General features: G+C 46.7%; 5 protein-coding genes across 5 annotated transcripts in view; 2 read left to right on the top strand and 3 right to left on the bottom strand.

The window, feature by feature from the left end:
* Nucleotides 1-4,096: 4,096 nt before the first annotated feature.
* Nucleotides 4,097-5,790, bottom strand: dhrs3b (dehydrogenase/reductase (SDR family) member 3b; the record flags this gene model as incomplete). The annotated part of the gene is given in 2 exon segments (XM_053442293.1): nt 4,097-4,728; nt 5,618-5,790. A coding segment is annotated over 1 exon segment (195 nt), but the record flags the coding sequence as incomplete, so codon positions are not given.
* A 2,054-nt stretch (nt 5,791-7,844) lies between these two features.
* On the top strand, nt 7,845-10,479 carry aadacl4 (arylacetamide deacetylase-like 4). Its single transcript, XM_053446794.1, has 4 exons — nt 7,845-8,051; nt 8,457-8,682; nt 9,525-9,588; nt 9,696-10,479. The coding sequence occupies exons 1-4, from the start codon at nt 7,875-7,877 to the stop codon at nt 10,477-10,479; spliced, it is 1,251 nt and encodes a 416-aa protein (XP_053302769.1). The 5' UTR covers nt 7,845-7,874.
* A 458-nt stretch (nt 10,480-10,937) lies between these two features.
* On the top strand, nt 10,938-13,125 carry cfap107 (cilia and flagella associated protein 107). Its single transcript, XM_053444805.1, is given in 5 exon segments — nt 10,938-11,146; nt 12,016-12,126; nt 12,456-12,630; nt 12,862-12,917; nt 12,919-13,125. Coding segments are annotated over 5 exon segments (660 nt in total). The 5' UTR covers nt 10,938-11,035.
* A 1,705-nt stretch (nt 13,126-14,830) lies between these two features.
* On the bottom strand, nt 14,831-17,340 carry klhdc7a (kelch domain containing 7A). The gene has a single exon (XM_053438831.1). The coding sequence runs from the start codon at nt 17,213-17,215 to the stop codon at nt 14,936-14,938; it is 2,280 nt and encodes a 759-aa protein (XP_053294806.1). The 5' UTR covers nt 17,216-17,340; the 3' UTR covers nt 14,831-14,935.
* Nucleotides 17,341-20,410: 3,070 nt separating this feature from the next.
* The window catches only part of igsf21a (immunoglobin superfamily, member 21a), a 105,560-nt gene continuing 104,348 nt past the window's right edge, over nt 20,411-21,622 (bottom strand). Inside the window, exon 10 of the mRNA XM_053444773.1 lies at nt 20,411-21,310. Within this exon, the coding sequence (XP_053300748.1) occupies nt 21,234-21,310 (77 nt within the window). The 3' untranslated portion in view covers nt 20,411-21,233. The remainder of the gene's footprint in view (nt 21,311-21,622) is intronic.

The following is a 21,622-nucleotide window of genomic DNA, read 5'->3' as shown; positions in this document are numbered from 1 at the left end:
ACACACACACACACACACACACACACACACACACACACACACACACACACACACACACACACACACACACACACACACACACACACACACACACACACACACACACACACACACACACACACACACACACACACACACACATACACGTGTCTGTCTGTTTGTTAGCCCACGAATCATCAGAGTCATTCCCTTTGTGTTATACCAGTATTATACATCAATCTACTCAATGGGCAGCATGGATTTTAAATGATCTATTAATCATGAAATTAGGTAAAAATAAAGTGTATGTGCACGTGCATGTAGAACACTGTGCTGCACATACTCTGCCTTTATGGATGATAATCTTAAATCCGTAGAAGAACTTTTACTCAGCTACACTTTCAGCAAGCCTGCAGGATTCTGTGCACGTGCCACTCTTAAGGGATCCATTGCATCAAATGATTTCTAATATGCTTTTGCATTGAACTTGCAGATACTTTCCGACAGAGACAATCTTTCAAAAACGTAATTTGCCGTATTGAGCACTGAAACTGTTATTTGGTGTTAAATTATTGTGATTGGCTTTGGTTTCATTTATGCATTTCTGTTGTTTGGATTTGTTTCGTGTATATGTTAAACAGTTAATATGTTAAATTTAAACTTCTAATGTGTCTCTGCAAAAATAGAGTCGTTCGAGTGTCGTTACCGTTTTAAAAGTATTGATTTAGCACCGATATTGGAAAACAACCAAACAATGCCCAATGCTAATCTGCACACAAACTTAAACAAACTGGAAAACAGAGTGTAATTGCTAAAATCCTTAAAGAAACGTCCGGAGTGCTGCAAGGCCACACATTTGAAGCCAGTGTTCTTGAGCCTATAACATCCAATGGTAACAATGACAGAAGTGAACCACAGATAGAGGCCTGACACTGTTAAGCTCCAGGGATGTGTTCTTTACTTCTTTATCAGATCCGGAACAGTACTTCCTCTGTAGACGCCCCTTGTTTGACTTGCTGGTGATTGGTTCTTTTTTTTTGTTTGCTTCATTTGCAAGCCCATTTAAGTAATCAGCGACGGCAGACAGGTCTTGATAAAATAACTGAAAGCTTCTAATAGGATTTGAAGCCTTACAAACAAAGCTGACAGCTCTCATTAAAAGGCGGCACTCAAACTGTGCTCGCTCCCGTTACCATGTTATTTAATTCATTAGGTTTATCAGCCGTCACAACACACAGGACCCTCAGAGCAAACAAGCACCGGCCAAATTGCTACGTGGATGGAAACGGTAAGAAAACAGGGTTTTAATTGACCCTGCACGAGCCCCCTTCACTATCAGTGATAAATCTGTGGTGGTTCTAACTATAGGGATCCCCGGCAAGACTCCACGTCAACACGTGCTGCGAGTAAAAGATCCCCAATCGACAAAGTCACGTTGCAGAGCTTGAAACCCGGCCGAGAGAGAGAGAGAGAGAGGAAGAGTGCAGATGCCGCTCGATACCGAGATGTGCTGCGCGTCTCCGTGACCCCGGGAGCTGCAGCTGAGTTACAGTGATACGCTGATACTCTATCTCTGGAGGTCTGGATGTATGGGTGGGTAGGAGCCCTCCTTTTCACACCCATTGTACGGGCCAGCGGAGAGGCAGCACACAGAGGGGGCAGCAGGAGTTCAGGAGGCAGTCGCCTGCCGCTGTCTAATTACTGCAGAGACAGCAAGGTCAGTTGCAGGGCAATACCCAGCTGGGAGTGGTGTGCTTCCCGCCTCCAGCACAACACACACACACAACACACACACACACACACACACACACACACACACACACAGACACACTCTCACGCATGCACACACAAACCTGATGTCAGTGTCTGGTTCGTCTAAAGTGATCTCTTTACGCGATGTTAACAGCCACATAAAAACCGGGGCTTTATGCAAACTTGCTGTTGTTTGCACTGAAAGAAAAAAAAATACTCTGGAGAAACAAGCTTTGAAGAAACATGTTGTTTAAAGTTGCAAACCATTTCCAGGGATCGCCCCCTCGCAGCGCCCTGAACTTGGATGTCTGAAAATGCTTTGGTTCAGGTTTATTGTTTTCAGAGCTTCCTTCTGGAACAGTACCCCCCCCACAAGAAGGCCTGCACCCCCCCCCCCCCCCCCGCCTTGTGTGTCCCCAGCTCTCCAATCTCACCGAGTTCTTCTTTTAAATCAAAGCCACAGTAAGTCTTCCTAACACCGTGAAAACACCAAAGCCCGAGCAGAGGTTGAAAAAGGAAATTCCGGCTGCCAATCACAAAGCGGCTCGAGCCCGCGGGGTGAGCACAAGTTCACGGAGGTTATTCTTAATTGCCGTCCCATTTCCTCTTAGCATCTCTTCGGGCAGGGAGTAATTGTCGTACACGTTACCACAGGTGTTGTTTTCAAAGCCTTCACACCTTGATAATGCCCAACAATGGGGCGCTGAAAAGCACGGTGACATCCTTTGTTGTGCAGCTGCAGAGTAAAGCTTTTAAAACCCCACCGGTTTCTCCTTGCTCCTCGCTCCCCGAGGAGATGGCATTGAAAGACAGGGGGGGAAGGCAGTTAGTGTTTCATTGAGCTTTTAGCAATGTTTTCAAGCTGCTAAAATTGCGCCTTAAGAGAGAGAGAGCATCCAAGCTGTGGAGTGCATGCCCCCCCCCCCCCCCCAAACAGATAATTACCACCGGCAGCCTTTCAGCCGTTCAGCTGGGCGGCTCAGTGGCTTCCTAGCGGGGGAAATTGCTCACATTTTCTTCCATGTGTAATGATGACTCCCATCTGAGGGTGATCAGAAAATACGGCGGCTCGGTATTAACATGTTCCCGCTAAAGGGGACACCGGTGGCTCATCAGGCACTGGGCTATGTAATGTTCACCCACCGGATCGGCTGGAGTAACTGTGGCTGGAAATGATGATGGGAACGGAGGTGAGGCTGATCTGCTGGGATGAGGAGCTGTGGGAGCATCTCAGGCCTCCTGGCTCCTTGTTAGGGGGTGAAGGATGATGGGGGTGGGGGGGGTGGAGGGGTTCTCTGAAGGACTGGACACATTACTTTTAAACTTCTGCAAAGAATATGGATTTGAAATTAAAGAATGTTGCAAGCATGGCCTGGATTGATTACCCTACCCCCCCCCCCCCCCCCACACACGTTTAAAATCCACAGATCAGGATTCTAAACCTCATTCGACTGAATATTAAAAAACACGAGCTTGTGATGACGTCAGTTTCAGAGAGTAAAAGTGTCTACTCATCATATTTCTGACCTCATGAGCTTGTGCCGAGATAAGATCTTCTACCTTTGTATTACACTCACTCCAGATAATGTAATCCGTCCCCTCCATAACTCTTTTGTGTTGGGTTCACTTTGTTTCGCACAAACTCCAGCATCTGAAAAAGGGATTATGCAACACTTTGTTGTGTTGTTGTTAAATTGCCAGATTTAACAGACCAGTGCAAAGACTCAAAGTATGGCAATAAACTATCAGAGAAGTTATTATGAGAATGAGCTTTGAAGCAGTTTCAGTGCAGCTGAACACACACACAACACACACACAATTAAAGGGTTTATCATGTGCTGGTTATACACGTTTTATCCATGTCAGTCACAACAGACTCATTCCAGACCTCAGCAGAATAAATGTGAGCCAATCGTGCGTTATCACATTCGTCAGCCATAAGAAATATCCAGACCTGTCCTCTGGTTGACCTGCGCTGTTGTGCAATACTTAAACACACACACACACACACACACACACACACACACACACACACACACACACACACACACACACACACACACACACACAATAAATCTGAGGGCTGCGTGTCCAGTCTCACTGAACACAAACCAGTTGCATGTTCCTATCAGAGCATTTCTTTTTAAAAACACATGGAACAAGCTAAGGGGGTGGGGGGGTCAGGTGGGCTGCCTAGGTTACCTGAGGCTGCAGGAGGGAGGAGGAGGAGGAGGCGCCCCCCCCCCCCCCCAAACTATACAGCTGATTGTGACACAAACTGAACCGTGCCGTGCCAAAGCAACCGCAACGATTCCCTGTGGAGAAGAGTTGGCGCAACAAGTGGTCTGAAGTGAGGTGACTTTACCTTTCTGGCTCCCTGCTTGGCGAACTCTTTGGCCAGATGACGTCCGATGCCGCGTCCTCCCCCGGTGATCAATACCACCTCCTTGCCCAGGTCCTTCTTTCTGCTCGGCAGCAGCGAGGACAAACTCGCCTTCACCAGATAGTACAACATCTGAACCGGGAAGAGAAGCATGCGACACGCGCTCTTCAGCTCCATGTCGGAGTCTGTGACGTTTACGCTTCAACTTTTACGCGCAGTCTAGCCTGGACACAGATACGCGCGCACTTCACCAACACCGTCCCGAGAGCTGCTGCAAGTTTGTCCGCATGCAAACAATAAAAAACAAAAAGATCATATACAGCCCGGGGAAGTGTTGCAGGAGTAGTCCACTGGAGAGGAGGTCGGACCGCGGACCCGTGGCACCAGCGCGAGGAGCTCGGACATGTCCCGGTCGACAGGCGTCAGGATCTGGGAACGTGTGAGTGATCGGTCATCCCGCCTGGCTGTCAACTACTGGTGGAGACGTGAAGCACAAGTCCAGACGACGCTCCGTGCGCTGCGCTCTGGCGTCGTGTTGCCGTCCTGCCTTATATCACCGCCTCTGCTCTGCCCCTGGCTGCGGCGCCTCCACCACTGAGAGGACCCGGGTGAACCTAAAGGGGAGGTTTGCACGGCCATTAATCCTGATTGACGTGATAAGTGGGGATGAATGCTTTGCTCCAGTGCCCGGGTGCGCACTCGCACTCTTCCCCCACCCCCCCTATTTGTCCACAGCGGTGGTTCCCAATCGGTGGTCCTGGCTCCCCCACAGCCGTCGCCCCACTGTGCCCCAGGTGGGGTAACCCAATGCATAATTTCATCAACTGGAATTGAACCTGTGTGCTCTGCATAGAGGATAACATAGAGGATAACACTGGGGTCATAATCACCCCTCACAGTTATAAGTCAAATAAAAACAAAAGTATTCTGATATAACAGCTTCAGATGCTGGTGTTTGACAACTCATCCTCAGTACAGCCCCTTAATTAATGAAGTAAACCAAACAAGTAAACAAACAAACAATCACAGCTAATTACTGAGCAAACACAACTGAGAAAAGACGAATGAAATCAAAACACCCAAATGATTAACTATAGACAGATGGATAGATAGAGAGATAGATAGAGAGATAGAGAGAGAGAGAGAGAGAGAGATAGAGAGAGATATAGAGAGACCTCTTTAACACAACTTAATTAGTGGTTTCAAGTGGGCAAACCATTAAAAAAGCTGATTGACTCCTTCTCCTTTGCCAGTAGATGAGTTTGCCTTTCTGTTTTTTCCCCCCAGTGACTCCAGTTCGTTGTCCCACACATGTCAGAGGCTCACGTCTCTTGCATGATATGAAACAGAAATCGCTTTTGCATGTTGTTCCCAAGATGTAAAAAAGTATAAAAACGTACAAGGATATTTACTGTATTATTTATGTGCGTCATAAAGCCGAGCAGGATATGTGAAGCGGAGAGACCGCCAATACAAACAAGGAGGAGAAATTAGCACATTCACCTGGGTGTAATGTTTTCATAGCTGCGGATCGGCGCCAGTGCTGAAAACATTGTCCACTACAGGTTGGTGGTCTGATGCCAGCTCCTCCTGCCAGTGTGTCCTTGGGCAAGATACTGAGCCCTGAACTGTTCTTGACTCCTGTGCCGACAGTGTGTGAATGTGAGTGTGAACGGGTGAATGTACTCTGAGTGGTTGATAAAACTGGGAAATCGCTTTATTACCACAGTCCATTTATCATAGATGAATACTCTTCTTTTCAAAATAAAAGATACTGGGAAAAAAGTTTAAAGTCATGACCTTTCCGAAGAGAATCGTGACTCAGTCCTCATATTGACAAGCACAGCTGCTGATGTGCCCTTGAGCCCCTCTGCTCTCTTTTCTCTCCATATTAAATGTTCTGCCATTGAAAAGCCTGAATGAACATTTGCAGCCTCATGATTCACACAATTTTAGGCTCACAAAATAAACACACAGTAAACACAACCTTCAGGTTTATCACGGTAGAGTTTTCTAATCCTGCTCATTGAGAAAGTCCTTGGTGATTTGTTGATGTGTGCCATCGGCTGTGTTAGGATTTCAATATTTTAGCTATAGTCTGTGCCTAACTCAACTCTAAATGAATAAAGATAGAAGTAGTTTGAGCCAGGTAAGGCCTTCACGCAAATGATTAATAATAACCCTTTCCTTCCAAGTGTTTAATCTTGAAAATTAGAATGTGTCTGGGTCACAATGCTGTTTCGTTGTTTTGGTTAAGTTGTTTTGAATGTCTGTACAAACAGAACATTGTTTTGATATAGCAAGAACACAATAATCTTCTCTCCAATTGTCAACACCGTTGGCCCACATGCCATCAGCTGTGTCAAGGCTGGTCAAGAGATGAACATTTTGAGACTTGTCACTTCCTTATTCCAAAGCCAAGAAGGAGGGGCTACGCCTGAGGAGGAAGAACCAAGATCTACTGTTATAAAACAGACAGGCGCCGGCTGTTTGATGAGTTCTGATGGGTCTCGTGTTCTGATGCGACTTGCTGGATGCCCATTGCTTTGCTGATTGTTACCTTTCATTGCTTTCTAAATAAATACTTGATTGAACAAACCGAGTTTGGCTCATCTTCTCATATTTAGGATAAACGAACACGCCTGACAATTGCTGTTTGAACCCGATTCCAGTGTTTCTGCGGCAGGGCCACATCTCTCTGTGCGGGTTTGAGAACTAGGTCACAGAAGCTTGTCAGGGTGACACGCTGAAAACTGCATGAATGCCTCCCAAACGTGTCCTGTGTGAATTCATGGGCCTCAGACAAGATTCCAGTCTGTGATTTCTGGCCCTGGCGCTGTGATTTCTACTCGCTATCGCTGAATGCTGAGCTTTTTTTTCAGCGACTGGGGGAAGAGTTTAAAGAGCAGCCTCACAATGGTGGCTTTGTGCTGCAGCTCGGCTACTGAGGGGTCGGCGGAGAGGCTCTCGGAGACTGCTAACAACTCCAGGACAACATGACTCTGTCTTCACGTCGGGACATTTCTGGGGATTTACAAATTGTAAATCCAAAGTCAAGTTGGACTGGGAACTCTTAAACCTGTTCATTTCCAGCTCAAGTAAATATAAATAAATAAATAAGTTGTTATATTTGCTCAATAAACTGACAAAAGATTGAATATATAATTAGCACGGAGCTGCAAATGGCTTCAGGTTGCAATGCAAAATGCAACAAAATGTAAATAAGTACATTTGAGAAGGCAGTGTTTATTTCTGCTCATGCTATCACTGCCATCTACAGATCGGCAATGAAAGTTCAGATGAGGCTGTCCTTGGTCAGCCTTCACTAAAATATCACTACATTTTCTTTTCATTAGACACATGAGGACAGGAGCGTGACTCTGAGCCTCGTGCAGCTGTAAGCAGGAGACATGTCCTCAATAAAACCACAACATCTCTCAAATGTTTCTAAAAAACATTGCTCGGGCAACAAATGAGTAATTAAAAAGCCATCCCATTAACAGAAAAATGTGTTGTGCAATATTTAGCTTGGTTTCTTAGGGAAACATGTAATTAATTTGATTACATCACCATAAAATATGTAGCCGGATATAATTATTCCGGGGTAATCCTGGCAACAAGCAGCCAAACATGTCATTAAGTAAAAACCAAGGTCAGAATGCATTGCATGCAGATGTGGGAGGGGTAGAGCGGCTGAGAGCAGGTAGATAAAACATTTGCCCGTAATGATTCACCTTGAGCAGAGCCGAGCGGCAGCACCATGGACATCGGCTCTGCAATTTTGATAATTGGCTTCGCTGCTCTGTTCGCAGCCTTCCTCCTTCTGGTAATTGGACTTGTGTTCTCGGAGCTGACGAATTCAGACATTCCTCGCGGGGTTGCAAATAGGTGGAAGCTGCACGCAGTTCATGGCTTGTTTGTTGGCACAGCAATTGTGGTGAGTAACTACAGCATCTGCGGAATCATTAGTGCTTATTATTTTATGTTTTCTGCAAGTTTCGGGATCTGTAACAAGCACGGTTTTTTCTTTAACTTCCTCCTGAGTGTAATAGAAAAGAAATATTTTTAAAAACTCAAGTGGAATGTGTTAGGCTCTTGTCAGCCGTCCTTTCTTTGTCCTTCAGCATCTGATAAAGCTCAGATCAGAGAATTCTTAGATAAGAAATCAAGCCGAAACAAAGGTTTGAGAAAAGCAAGGTCGTGTGTTCTCCGTCTTTGATGTTGTCATGGTAAATATAGTTTCTCAGAGAGAATAACTTTTGCTTTGACTTTAAGAACAGACTTTTCTTTTTTCTTTCTTGACTCGTCTGCACCTCGTGGTAATTCTGGTGATTCCTCTCAGGGCCGGATCCTGCATCGTCTGGGTGTTTGCAATCAGGTCGGCTACATCCGATGGTTCACGGCCTGGTTTCTGACCCGCTTGAAACCGGTTCCTGCGGGTCTGCGAGTGAAGGACCTGAAGTTTTCCGAGGTGCCGGTGCGAGTCTACGAACCCACCACTGTTCACGATGGCTTGAAAAGAGGCCTCGTGTATTTCCATGGAGGAGGATGGGTCCTGGGCAGTATAGGTAAACAACGTACACTTCACTTCAAGGAAAATCTAGTAAATACTCACAGTGGGAAGTTATATGACCATATTATAGTCTTGTACTTCCATTAAATACAAATTCAAATCCATTTGGATTCTATATTAGTTTGAAAAATGGAAATGAGTTGTGTATGTTTTCCATAATTTGTATATTATATAAACGCTGCGTCAGTGAGATGAGAACATCCTCTTGTCCGATGGTTTAACTAACATGCTCTTTGACTTTTTAATCTGGTCCACATCCCATCCACTAACATGGAGGAGTCAGGTTTGATTTTCCTATACTGCAGACGGCCACCAGGGGGCGATTTAGAAGATGGGCTTCACTTTTGGGGAACTCTCTTGTCGTCCATCTTTAAATAAAGTCTCAACCTATAATGTTTGTTAGTTTTTTCCAATTAATAAACTTTATTTTACTGTATTGTGTCCAGTTGCTGATCAAGTTTTACTACTTTGTATTAAATTTCTTTGGGTAATTTCATCTTTAACAGCTCGTCACATTCTTTCCAATATATTTGAATGTTAAGTGGTCACCTGACCAGAACTATAGCATTTTCTTTTGAAAATGATTAAAAGAAATCTTTCAATAAATGCTTAAATAAACTACAGGATTTATTTAAAGTACGTTCCTTCCAATCCCTGAATATAAGTTAAAATTATCAAATCATACAAAATTCTTCAATATGCTGCCTGAATAGAGAAAAGAGGATTAGCGTCAGCAGAGAGAAGAATAGAAAATGTTCAGTCTGAGGTATTTCTGCTACAATAAGACGATCCAGCCCAGCTCAGTATTAACTGTGATGTGCTTCTGCTGCTGAACAGATTCTGTTGATGAAGTCTGTCGGCACATCGCCATGAAGTCCAACACCACAGTCGTCTCTGTTGGGTACGTGAACATTTCCACAGTGCACAGAATCACTGTAATTTCTTTACCACATGGCCAGAAATCAACAAATCTTCCCCCCCCCCTGTCGTTGCTCTCACCCCCTTCAGGTTCCGATTAGCCCCTGAGCACAGGTACCCTGCCCAGCTGGACGACTGCGAGGCGGCAACGTGTCACTTCCTGTCTGTTTCCGAGGCCGAGTTCGGCGTGGACTCTCGCAGAGTGGCAGTCGGGGGGGACAGCACTGGGGCTAACCTGGCAGCAGCCCTGTGCCAAAGGCTGGCGAGGAGAGAGGACGGACATCTGCCGTCCCCCTGCGCCCAGGTCCTCATATACCCGGCCCTGCAGATGGCAGATTTCAACCTGCCCTCGTACCAGCAAAATCACGCCGTGCCCATATTGTTTCGTGCCCGGATGGCTTTCTACTTCCTGCAGTACCTCAGTGGAGACATGTCCGTGTGCCAAGATGTGCTGGAGGGCATCCACGTCCCCACTGAGGTGAGGCCGCGCTACAAGGAGTGGCTCTCCCCGTCCAACCTGCCCCCGGGGTGCCTCGCCCGGGGCTTCAGTGAGAAGCCGACCCCGGACTACGATGGGCAGGTGTATCACGCCATCAAAGCCGGTCTGGAGCCCGAGGTCTCACCTCTACTGGCAGACGACGCCGACATTGAGAAATCCCCGCCCACCTTCATCCTCACCTGTGAGTTTGACGTCCTGAGGGACGATGGGATTCTTTACAGGAAGCGGCTGCTGGACCTGAAAAGAGACGTGACCTGGCAGCACCTGACCGATGCCTCCCACGGCGTCATTAACTCTTTCAACCAGGGCTGGCTCGGCTTCCCCCCCGCTCTGCTGGCTGTGGACGGCGTCGTCAGCTTCGTGAAAACACTGTGAAGTTCATAATAAGGATCGTGATTGTACTTTATCTACTTTCTCTTTTGTTTTACACTTTAATAAACAAAACTTGCCTCCAGTGGCAGACTGTTCTTCGTTATTAAAACTACACTGCTCACAGAAGACAACCCCCCCCCCCCCCCCCCCCCCCCCCCACCATCCCCTTTCCACAAAAACCAATAAACAAAACCCTTTTTTATTCCAACAGTGAAAAGTTGCCCGAGGACACAAAGTCTGGAGACGATTCCTGGCTCCGTTTTAACAATATACAGAGAATTCTGCTAAAAGCTAAATGTCATGCCCCGGCCTTAAGGAGTGTATTTTTCTTTTGAACACAGATGTGAGCCGTCTCCTATTTGCTTTCAGGATCCTCCTCTCGCCTGCAGTGTTTGCTGTGTCCAAGGCAACAGAGCTCCTCTAGTTCTCCTCGGCTGCCTCCTCCATTAAGGCAGACAGGTGAATGTACCTACATGTTTTCTGTTTGACCAGCTAACCGTGTTCTAGCCGGGCTGCAGATTTAACCTGGTTTTGGACCGTGTTTGACATCAGGTAAAGTATGAAGCAGAGAGAGAGGCTGGGGGAGAAATGGGCCCAGACTGGATGGAGAATAGAGCAGAAGTATGGAAACAAGGTGCTGGTAGGAAACTGGGCTGAAGAGAGACTCCAGGTAGGACATTTGTACTTTAGTTTGTAGTTTATTCTCAGGCTGTGGCTATATGTATGAACAGCAGCTTGTTTGAGTTGACCCAAGTGTTGTACAATATAAAGAGACACGCTGCGAAACACAAAGAAAAGAATAAAATAACATAAAAAATGCAATGATGTGGATAAAAACATCTTCAGGACGAGTCTTTAGTTTATATTTTATAATCCAAGCCGTGGGGCGGCTACAACCTTGACCAACGAAAACCAGCAGCAACATGATCAGAGAGATCAGTTAGTGGAGAGGGGGCAGAGAGGCTCAGCTATGTTTTCAGGGTGAGAGTGATGATAATGATAGATACTCTACACACACACATCTACTGTACATCTAACACAAAAGACGTACGTGTTGATTTGCCTGTAGAGTGTGAGTGGGATTGGATCACACAAGGTCACAGGAGACGCGTTCAGGACGTATTGTTAATGGCCACTTGTAAATGGGATCTCTCAGGATGGATGTTAGCACCTGGTTGTGTACGGGGGCCCGTCGGCTGGCAAATGTTTTGTAGCACCTCAGTATACAGTCAGATCTATAGCAAGGTGATTAGGAAGCCTCGGTTCAGCCACATCAGCACAGCCTCTTAGTGGCAGCGGGGCTGAGCTGGAGACTAATTGCACAAGAGGCCGGTTTCGGCCATGGGCTGCTGGTTCAGGATCAGGCGGGAGAAATGACCTGAGAAATACTGTACAACAGCGCGGATCGATAGTGAAGTGTGAGCTTTGCTGATCCCGGCGCCGAGCTCATTGCTCAAGTCCCTGCCCCCCCCCCCCCCCCCCCGCCACTCCTCCTCCTCATCCCCTCTTTGCGATGTCTGTTTATTCTGTTCGACACAGTTCACTCGGGAGCCAGAGACGGCCAAGAGCACCAATCGCGCGGACTACCGGCCCCACTGGGACTTCAGGCCAGACGTGTCCCAGAGAGGATGTGCCCTGCTGAGAGCTGAGGTCAGCTCTTTAACTGCTCATTCATGGCATTAACACCAATTGAATGCCTGTCACAAGCCTGCAAGTCAGGGCTTTCTCCGGCAGATTGTGGCCACTTCTGCATAATATCGAGCGCCGAGATAAAGGCCTGTGATAAAACGGCATGAAAGCGAGATTCTGCTCGGACTCAGCGGTCGTGAAAAATGTGTGAAATCATCAGTCCTGGTGGGCACTTGAATTAGAGCAATTTGCCGCTGTCACATGGCGAGGGCCTTGAAGATTATTGGAAAAGAATAGGCCGTGTCCTCTCTATCTTAATCCAGCAAAGGCCAATGCACATTGTCTTCCAGGGGCTTCCGTACAAGCAGCTGTTTGGCCATCGCCGTCCTGCCTCCTCTCATTACTTGGTCACACAGTATGAAGACAGCTACGGCAGAGAGCACACCCCCACTCTGCCCTCGCTGCAACCCCGGAGTCCGGGAGGCTCGACGAGGCAGCCCGAGAGGTCAGATCAGCCGATTCCTGGTAAGACGACAGGTTAAAGGGCCATAAGCGCCCAAAGGTTTCAAATTATACACTGGGTGGAAGCATCTAGTCACTATTCAGCAAGTTTAATTATGTTTGGATAAGCAGTTGGGCTCATGAACAATTAAATGTGTGTGGCCCCGGATGCCTCTTATTGTCGAAAATCACTCACCAGTGTAATTAATGGCCGCACTAACCTGCCTGTTTCCCTTTCTCCCTGTTCCCTTCCAGACCTCCCCACCGACTCTGGCTTGCCGTGGTCCGCGAGGCGTCGTGTGGAAAAGCAGCCGTCGCCCCCCCCCGTCGATGACTGTGTACAGGTCAGCATACCAGAGTCACCCACTTAGAGCCTTCTGCCAGAGCCGCTTCGCCAGGGCCTCCTGTGCGCTCTCCAGCCACCTCCACCCGGCCAATCACGACAACAAGGACCTGGATCTGAGGCGTCGCTCGCTGCTGCAGGTCCCTGATCCTGGTTTGAGTCGACCTCAGCCGTGACAACAGACACAGAGATGGATGTTTGAACTACCTCACATGGCTGCTGGTTCATTTAGAAGCCCTGCTCAAAGTGGAGCTGCTTTGTGGTTCCTCTGTTTTATTCGTCAGCTCCGTAAAAACTTTTAATAATAAAGTGGACCATTTGGGAAATTAAGGTATTAAAAAAATTTAACACAATTCTCGTTGCTACTGTAGATTCACTGTGTTTTGTGTGGCGAGTACTTTTACTGTTTGCACACATGAGTGTGTGTCTGTGTGTAGAAGACTGAGCAGAAGGGAGCGGGCAGTGAATTAGTATGTTCACCCTTCCAGAGGATAATTACATGCAAATTCTTTCTCTCGCCGCACACTTAATATCTGAAACCCAGGAAGGCCTGTCGAGCATTTCCCTGGACGCTCGGTGGAGAAAACAGAAAAGAACAGAAAGGCGGATTAAAAAAAGGGATAAAACAAGTGTTGATGCCGGAGCTGACCCGAGCATCGAGGCGCAGCAGAAGCCCTGAAGCTTCCAAGGCAGCGTCTGAGGGGACGTGTCTAACTCCCGTTCCATTAGGTGTTTAATTACAGGGAATCAAAGTGTTTAATTAGGAAGAATCAAAGACGCTTATGTTTGATGGTCAACCATCTGCGTCTGCCTCCCTGTGTTCCCACCCGCCTGCTGCCTTCCAGTGCAGCTGAAGCCCCTCCACCTCACCCACTGTCAGAGTCACTCCACTGTGCTGCTGAGGCCTGCACCGTCACATGACACCGCTGTGGTCGACAAGGCACCGGTGTGGTTCCAACCCGGGCCACATGATGGCGCTACAGCAGCACGTCACTCTCTCAAACCTGTCAGTGTGTCTCGAGGTTGCAAGTGTAACACAAACGACGAAGGAGTCAGTATTTTTTCATTGTTAATGTAATTTCTCAACACTTCAAGAATACAAAATATACATTTGGCTTTAATATTCTTTATATTAATATGCAGTGAACAGCAAATTTAATATATTTCCCCAAAACAAAGGCATTTAGTTTCATACAGTGAACAAAGAATAGACCCAGTCAAGATGAAAACAAATACACTTCAAGGACAGTGATGAAAAGTCTTTTAAAACTCTTGTAGAAAACCACGTATTTATATTGTGTGGCAAACCATTTACATCCTGTCATGTTTAAAGAGCAACTGTAGATAATTGCATTGGATCCAGGCCACTGTGTAAGTTATATTTGTGCCCTACATGCTGCACAGTGATAGATTAGGACTACAATGCCCAATCTCTGTAATGTGTTAGAGTTGAATGAACTCATTTACTGTGAGACGCACTTGTGAATTATCACTGCAGAGGAGAGAGAGGGAGAGAGGGAGAGAGAGAGGGAGAGAGAGAGAGAGAGAGAGAGAGAGAGAGAGAGAGGGGGAGAGGTTAAGCATCTGGACTGATATAAAACTAACTTAATGGAAGGAAAGAGTGGCAAATCAAAGAAGCAAACAATTGACATGGCAGCACATCCTGCGTAAATTTAAACAAATAGCATTTTGACTCCCGTAATGTGTGTAATACTTTACACGTACTGTCAAGAGGCCAACGCATAAGAAACACACCCATTCATTTGTTCAATGCCCCATTCAAATAGACGACAATCTGAGAAGCAAAATAACCTTTGTAAACACCTGAAGGAAATGAAAACTGTGGTCACGATAATATTTGAAGTCAACAACCCCCCCCCCACCCCCCCCCGCCCCCCCTCAGTCAACAAGAAAGTTGATGTAAAGCCTCTGCAGGGATACTCCATCACCACCTAATCTTATCATCAACGGAAAACTGAATTCTTGCTACACACTGGTCTGCCGAGGCTTCTTATCTGGGAGCGAGAGGACAAAGGGGAACAGTATGCCCTTGGCTGCAGAGAGGACACTCAAATCCTCATCTGTGAAACCAGGAGAGATCTCATCAGCCTCGAACTTCATGGTGAACTGGCGGCTGACACAATAAATCAAGTCATCCATCGTGACGCACTGAAAGACGGGGCAGTGCAGGAGCCGTCTCGAGCAGCACTCGTACCACAGTCGAGCCACTGTGTGGTAGCGGTACACACTGAGGCCCAGCATGGGGTTAACATCAAACCGATACAGAAATCTGCCCACGGCCACCATATCTGCAGTTCTGTCTCTGCTGCCAACAGACACACTCGGCCTCCAGGTGTTTGTTTTAGGGCTGTAGCGCAGCAGCATATATCTCAGAGTCCCCCCAGAAACAAAAAGCTCTCCGCCGCTCACGGTGACGTGATGTGCCACAGCAAATGTTTCATTAGGCAGTGGAGCCACGAACGTCCATCTGTCCGATCGCGGGTCATAGCGCTCCACTGAGGACAGGCACTCCCCTCCTATGGCGTAGATGTAGCCCTCCAGAGCTGCCAGTTTGCAACGGGGTCTGGCCTCATTCATGGGACTGATCTCCTTCCAAATGGATGTCAGAGGATTGTAGCAAAACACTCGCTTTGAGGGCGTCATTTCTCTGTCTGCGCCTTGGCAGCCCACCGCCACAAATAAGTAGTTATCCATCGTGCACATGGCGCAGGCATTAGAGACGACCTCCTGTGGGATCAGGCCGAGGGTTTGCCAGGAGTCTTTGTTGTCATCGTAATAGTAGAGTGCACTGGACGTCTTCCTCTGCTCTGTCTCCGCTCTCTGCTCCCCTGTGTCCCTCGTCCAGTCTTGAGGGTCCATGTCTGCCACCATAATGAATCTTCTCCCACTTTTTCTCTGCTTCTGGATTTGTTCCCGCTCACCAGCCATTAGTCGCCCGTAAATGTTGGGGTCTCTGAGCACCTGGAGGTAGTTGTCTGACATGACCCCCAGGGCTGCTTGCTGCAAAGACGTCTGGCCATGATGTTTGGCCAGGTACAGCGTCTCCAAACTGTTACCCAGATCAAGTTTGGTCATCAGGCTTTCCAAATATGTGCCCCCGAGGGTTTTTGCTGGAAGGTGTACAAGTGGAGCCCCTGCTACAGTCTCCAGATCAGCCTCCTTACTCACACAAGGGCCTCTGCTGTCTGTAGAGGAACTGATCATAGCGGGAACAGAGATGGGCTCCTTGCTCGTTGAGGCCAGAGAGTGACTCAGTGGAGTTGAAGCAGTTGAAGTTACAAAGGGGACGGAGAGCTCACTCTGCTCTGCTGCAGACAGATAGCTCTCGTTGCGTGGGAGTGGAGGCCTTGCGGGGTGCCGTAGCTGACGGCCTCCTGGTGAGGAGAGATCCTCAGCAGGGCTTTGTGGGAAAACTAGATCACGCATAACGATGGGGCTCAGAGAGGAAGGAGACTCTGTCGGACTGCTCCCACGGCTTCTAAACTCCACTGGCTGCGGCTCAGAGCTCCTCTCATACTGACCCGGCACAGAGTTTGAGTCAGTAACCGAGTGAGAGGAAGACTCCACGTAGTAATCATATATCTTTCCGCGCACAACCTGCTTTCCTTTTCCTTCCAGCATCACGTTAGCATCCTCCACTTTGATCTCGGCCTTGGAGAGGAAGCTGGAATAGGCCCCCGTGCGCCCCAAGTCCTGCCTCAACTCCCTGCCCACACCCACACCGCCCTGCAGCTTCTGCAGAAAGCACGGGGAACGGCGCCCCGTTGCACTGGCCATCCCACTCTCTGTCAGATCAGGAATGTTCAAAGCAGATCCAAATGAAATATTACTGGTGGCAACCGTTGTTGGCTTTTGATTAGCGATAGTCTCGTGGTCATTATACCACGTACGAGATGCATCTCCCGTTGTTTCCTGGTGTGTACAGCTCTCTGCTGCCGTTTCCTCTGGGCTGTGAGATGTCAGGTGATCAGTGGCCGAGTCTGAGGGCGAGGGCCGGGGCCGCTCGTCCCCGTCCTCGGTGTCATGTCGTGGCGAGCCTCGACATCGCAGCGTTGTCTTGCAGTTTTGGCAGGTTTCTTTTTTGGCCCCCTTTCTGTCTTTGGAGTAGAGCTGAATCTTCTGAACATCCCTGGAGCTGTAGAACCTGAAGGCCCAAGAAACAAGCAGCACCGCAGCCATGGAGAAACCCAGCTTCAACAGCAGCTGCATGTCGATCTGGACCCCAAGAAGATCTGCGATGGGCATGGCTGTAGCAGGGAGGATGGCAACACTTGGTTGACTGATCCTTTTCAAAGCTGTTACCGATGCATCTCATCCGAGCGGAGCACGCTGTGTGGTTCTCATTGTAAGAGCTGCTGTGATCTGATGACTCCTCCTGTGTAAGGTGATACCTGCAGGGCTACTATTTGCATCCTTTGCTCTGAAGGGGCGGGGCGCTTGTCACGCACCGCCTGCTCAAAAACACTACCCTGACACAGAATATGGAAATACCCCAAAGATCAATATTTGGTTATGAAAATTTGCTGACTCATGCAAGCTTTTCCCACAACCATCCGACAACACCTTCTTAGAACTCTGCGATTATAGGACCTCTCTTTTGCTCGGTTGTAAACAAGACGGGTCCGTAAAATTGTTGTGGCAGATCCTGCTCCCTAAACTTGCCAAAACACACGGCCAGAGGTGCAGGAGGAAAAACATTGGTTTGAACAAGGGGGTGGAGCCGGATGATAGGCGACATTTATCAAATACTTAATAAACAGGATACATCTGTTTGCACAACCGTGGCTCGGATCAAAGGTCCTTCTCTGTGCCAGTGAATCGCTCTCATTTAAAAGGAGCTGAGGATGGCTCCCGGACAACTAAATGGCCCTTGGTATTATAAACACACACACACACACACACACACACACAGCACTGTAAATAATACAGAACAGTCTGAAGGATGCCAGATGGAAAGAGCATCTACAGGAGAAACACTGTTGACACTGTTATTCATTTCCAGTGCGCTTCGCCGAGATGCAGACACACATCTCTGACACATGGGAGCCGTGTCATCTCAGTCACCGCTGTCAGGCTGTCATTTGTGGCGCTGATAACACACCCCGGGCGAATCCCGTGGTCAACAGCAGAGCGGTGTTGGTTTTAACAACACTCTACGGGGGCGATCTTTTGAGTTGCATCACGAGGAGAAGGCTCACAGAGGGTGTGTCAGGTGTCCTCGCTGACACAGGCGCTGTGTAGTCATCTGGTAACCGAGCCCGCGGACGACATAAAGGAAACCGGATTCTGCAAGCGCGGTTGACTCGTGAATAATTCACAGATGGGCCACAGAGGCAGCTTCTTCTTATCCTTGCTACTGCGCCCCGGCTCATGTGATTCAGAAATGCACAGGGAAAGGAAATCATGATTTTTAACCGTGTGCTTTATTGTGTAGAGGCCCTTTAACTTTCTCGTATTTATGCTCATGCCATCCGTGATGTTTGCAGCGTGAAGCTGAACAAGAGAAAAAAGCACAAGCGACACTTTTCTTTGGACAGATTTCCGTCTTTCAGTAACAACCGTGGAGATGGCTGAGGAAACAGGAAGTCAGTTAAACAGAATAAACACAATTTTATAGTTTGAGGCCGTCATCTGTCTTGTGTCATTCATTTTGTTACCAATTATAATTAAACAAATATATATAAATGTGCACATACACAAACAAAAACCTATGATGTTCTTCTTCCAGTGTTATTTTGACTAAGCATTCTCTGTTGCATTCAGAAACAGACGTGTTTTTCCTCTCTTGAATGCAAAGTGAGTGATAAAAGCAAAAAGCAAAAAGCACAGAAGAGCCTCTTGAATCAGAATTAAAATGCGAGCTGAGTTGTTTTACAGTAGCTGGACAAGAATCCGTGCCCTTTGCTTCCCTGACTGGAAAAAAATAAAATAACAAATACAGTTCAGTGCGTGTGACTGTTAATGTTTGTGCTGTGCAGCTCTCATCTCTGGAATACAGGAATATGGATTGTACTTTGGCAAGGTGAGCCGATATCCCAAACGAATAGGTCTGTCCTTTCTATTCGCTTAAGCTTTGAAAATCTCTGCTCTTACCTCCCACCTGGTTTAAACCTTAATCCCTTAATACATGTTGTGTCCTCAGAATAGCTCCAATTGAAATTCTTGCAAAGTCCCAAAAAATGCAGGATTACTTTGCATCAAGCTCCTTTTCACTGTGTGTGTGAGTGGGTCTGAGCTGCAGAGGGTACAAATAATGAATCTCCTTCAACAGCCTCGTCAGGGTCACAGCAATCAGAAATATATGAATCCAAATCATTTGGGGATTTTGCTTTGTTTAGCAAAGTTTACGGACTGATTGTCTTTCAAATTCCAGGTGTGAACAATTTCAGAGCCTATATTATGAGAGTATTTGGACTATATTGAATAAAGCATTTTGAAGTTTGGAGGATAATGTAATATGAGAATAAAGAAAGTCACAATATTACGAAAATAAAAGTGTAATTCGATAAGAATACAGTAATAATATTAGGACAGTAAAGTAATAATCAAACGAGAAAGAAGTCCTGACATTATGAGAATGAAGTTGTAAATAAAGAAGAAAAAAGTCATAATATTGATAAGAAAGAAGGTAAACTAGAAAAAAGTTAAATAACGATTTGCAATTTAATGAGATAAACTTTATAATATTAAAGAAATAAAGAAAAATACAGTGTCTTAGGGGACAAGCAGCAAGGAGAACCGGTTTTTCGAAGATACTCTTCCTGGAACCAAAACATGTTACAGTTTCCTACTTTACTCTTGTTTTACCACAACTTTATTCTCTTTGTCTGTCCCCCCCCCCCCCCCCCTTCAAGTGTACCTAACACGTTCTAGTACATTCCCTGTACCCAACATTAATCTGCAGGAAGATGCAGATCTCTACGACTGAGCATGTCAAACACAGCGTTTGAAGTAAAGTCAAGGCGTGTGAGTTTCGTCATCTCTCCATTTTAATACAGGTGAAATGAAACAAATGCAACAACCCTGTTTACACACGCTGCCTCGGGGGGGGGGGGGGGGGGGGGGGGGGGGAGCTCGTCTCTGGGATGGCGGCTAAAAAATGATCCGACTACTGTAAATGTGTGGGTAAGAGTTACGTACTGTACACAATGCAGGTCACTCAAGATAGTATGTCACAAGTAAATAACTGGATTACAGGCCAGTGACAATGAGTTGCAGTGCTGTCGATTGCAACACACCAAAAGGAGAAAGAATCCTCAAACATCACATGCACCACAACCCCAAAACAGCAGACATATGTTGGACCTTTTTTTTTTTTTATTATTATTTCTTTTCTTTTTTTAACTCAGGCCCTCGGGGACCTGCCGTAGAGATATAAAAAAAAAAGCCCAAATGAGAAACAGAAAGTCTGTGAATGTTTCTGTCCAGTGTTGAATGACGCAACAAACAAAGGTGGAGGAGTGAGGTGGAGAACTCCCAACTATATCTCAGCAACCATTCCTCACCGTGACCCATATAACCTCTGTAATTATTTTCAATATTTACACGGATGTACACAAAATACACTCAAAAAAGGAGAATTTCTTCACTAGTTTTCTCGACGCAGATAAATCCTCTTGTACATTCCGAGCCATCAGGGGACAAAAAGGAGAAATACCTGTATATTCATTAAAAAAACAACGTTCTCTGGGAGCATCTGTGTTTGTTCCCCTGTGGTTTAGTCAGCGTGTCGCTAATCAGGTTCATCCCAGGACATGTAACAGACAGGTGGCTGGAGGAGATGGTGGCGCAGCCGGAGCCAGTTTTCCACTTTTTCCAGTCAAACACAAATAATGACATTTGGACCCAATCGAAAAAATAAAATCCAAAGTCCTTTTTTCTTTGTCGGTTTCAAACCAAACGGATTTTATTGATCAACAGGCAGACGTGGGACAAGAAACAAAAAGAAGGTGTAACTGGGGCAGGGCTATATAGGAGGTGGCTATTGTAATGTTCATCACGATTTTTGTTCTTTTGATATCATTTATCTTGGTTACATTTTTCTTACAAAAACAGTGGAGCGCCCTCCTGTGGCGGCGCTGTTTCCTGATCGACTGACGCATGGAGGGTCTGTAGATGACTGGAGAAGGCTTGCAGGATTGTGGGAAGTGTTTGTGTGTGTGTTTGTGTGTGTGCATGTGTGGATATATGAGTATGTTGTGTAAGAAGGGGGGCAAATGTGTGTGTGTGTGTGTGTGTGTGCGAGTGTCTTGCATGAGCGCTTTCACGTCAGTTCCACTGTCACTGTGAGGACCAGAGCCATCCACGTTAGTCCGAGCACGTCCTGTCGGCCGGCTCCATCTGCAAACACCAAAGAAGCAGTCGATCAAACGGACACATTCCCACTCGGCCTCCTATTCATCACACGAGCAACAACCCATTTACAAACAAACAAACAACCTTGTGTTACATTATTCCCATTTTTCATGCTTTACAACCCTGTTCAAATTGAGTGTGAAGTCACCTTGTATGTTTTTAATGGTTGTAAATGTGTGTTTACTCCATTCACTGCATCTTTAGTATTGTCTCCGGGGCCAAACGTGTTTTATAATAAAATATGACAATATTGTGTTACGTATAAATTCACTTGAAAGGTATTGTTAAGTAAGTGCT

Source organism: Pleuronectes platessa, chromosome 2 (genome assembly GCF_947347685.1).
Source record: "Pleuronectes platessa chromosome 2, fPlePla1.1, whole genome shotgun sequence".
NCBI classification, from domain to species: Eukaryota; Metazoa; Chordata; class Actinopteri; order Pleuronectiformes; family Pleuronectidae; genus Pleuronectes; species Pleuronectes platessa.
Note: the sequence above shows the minus strand (reverse complement) of the source record. Positions and strands in the feature narration are given on the sequence as shown.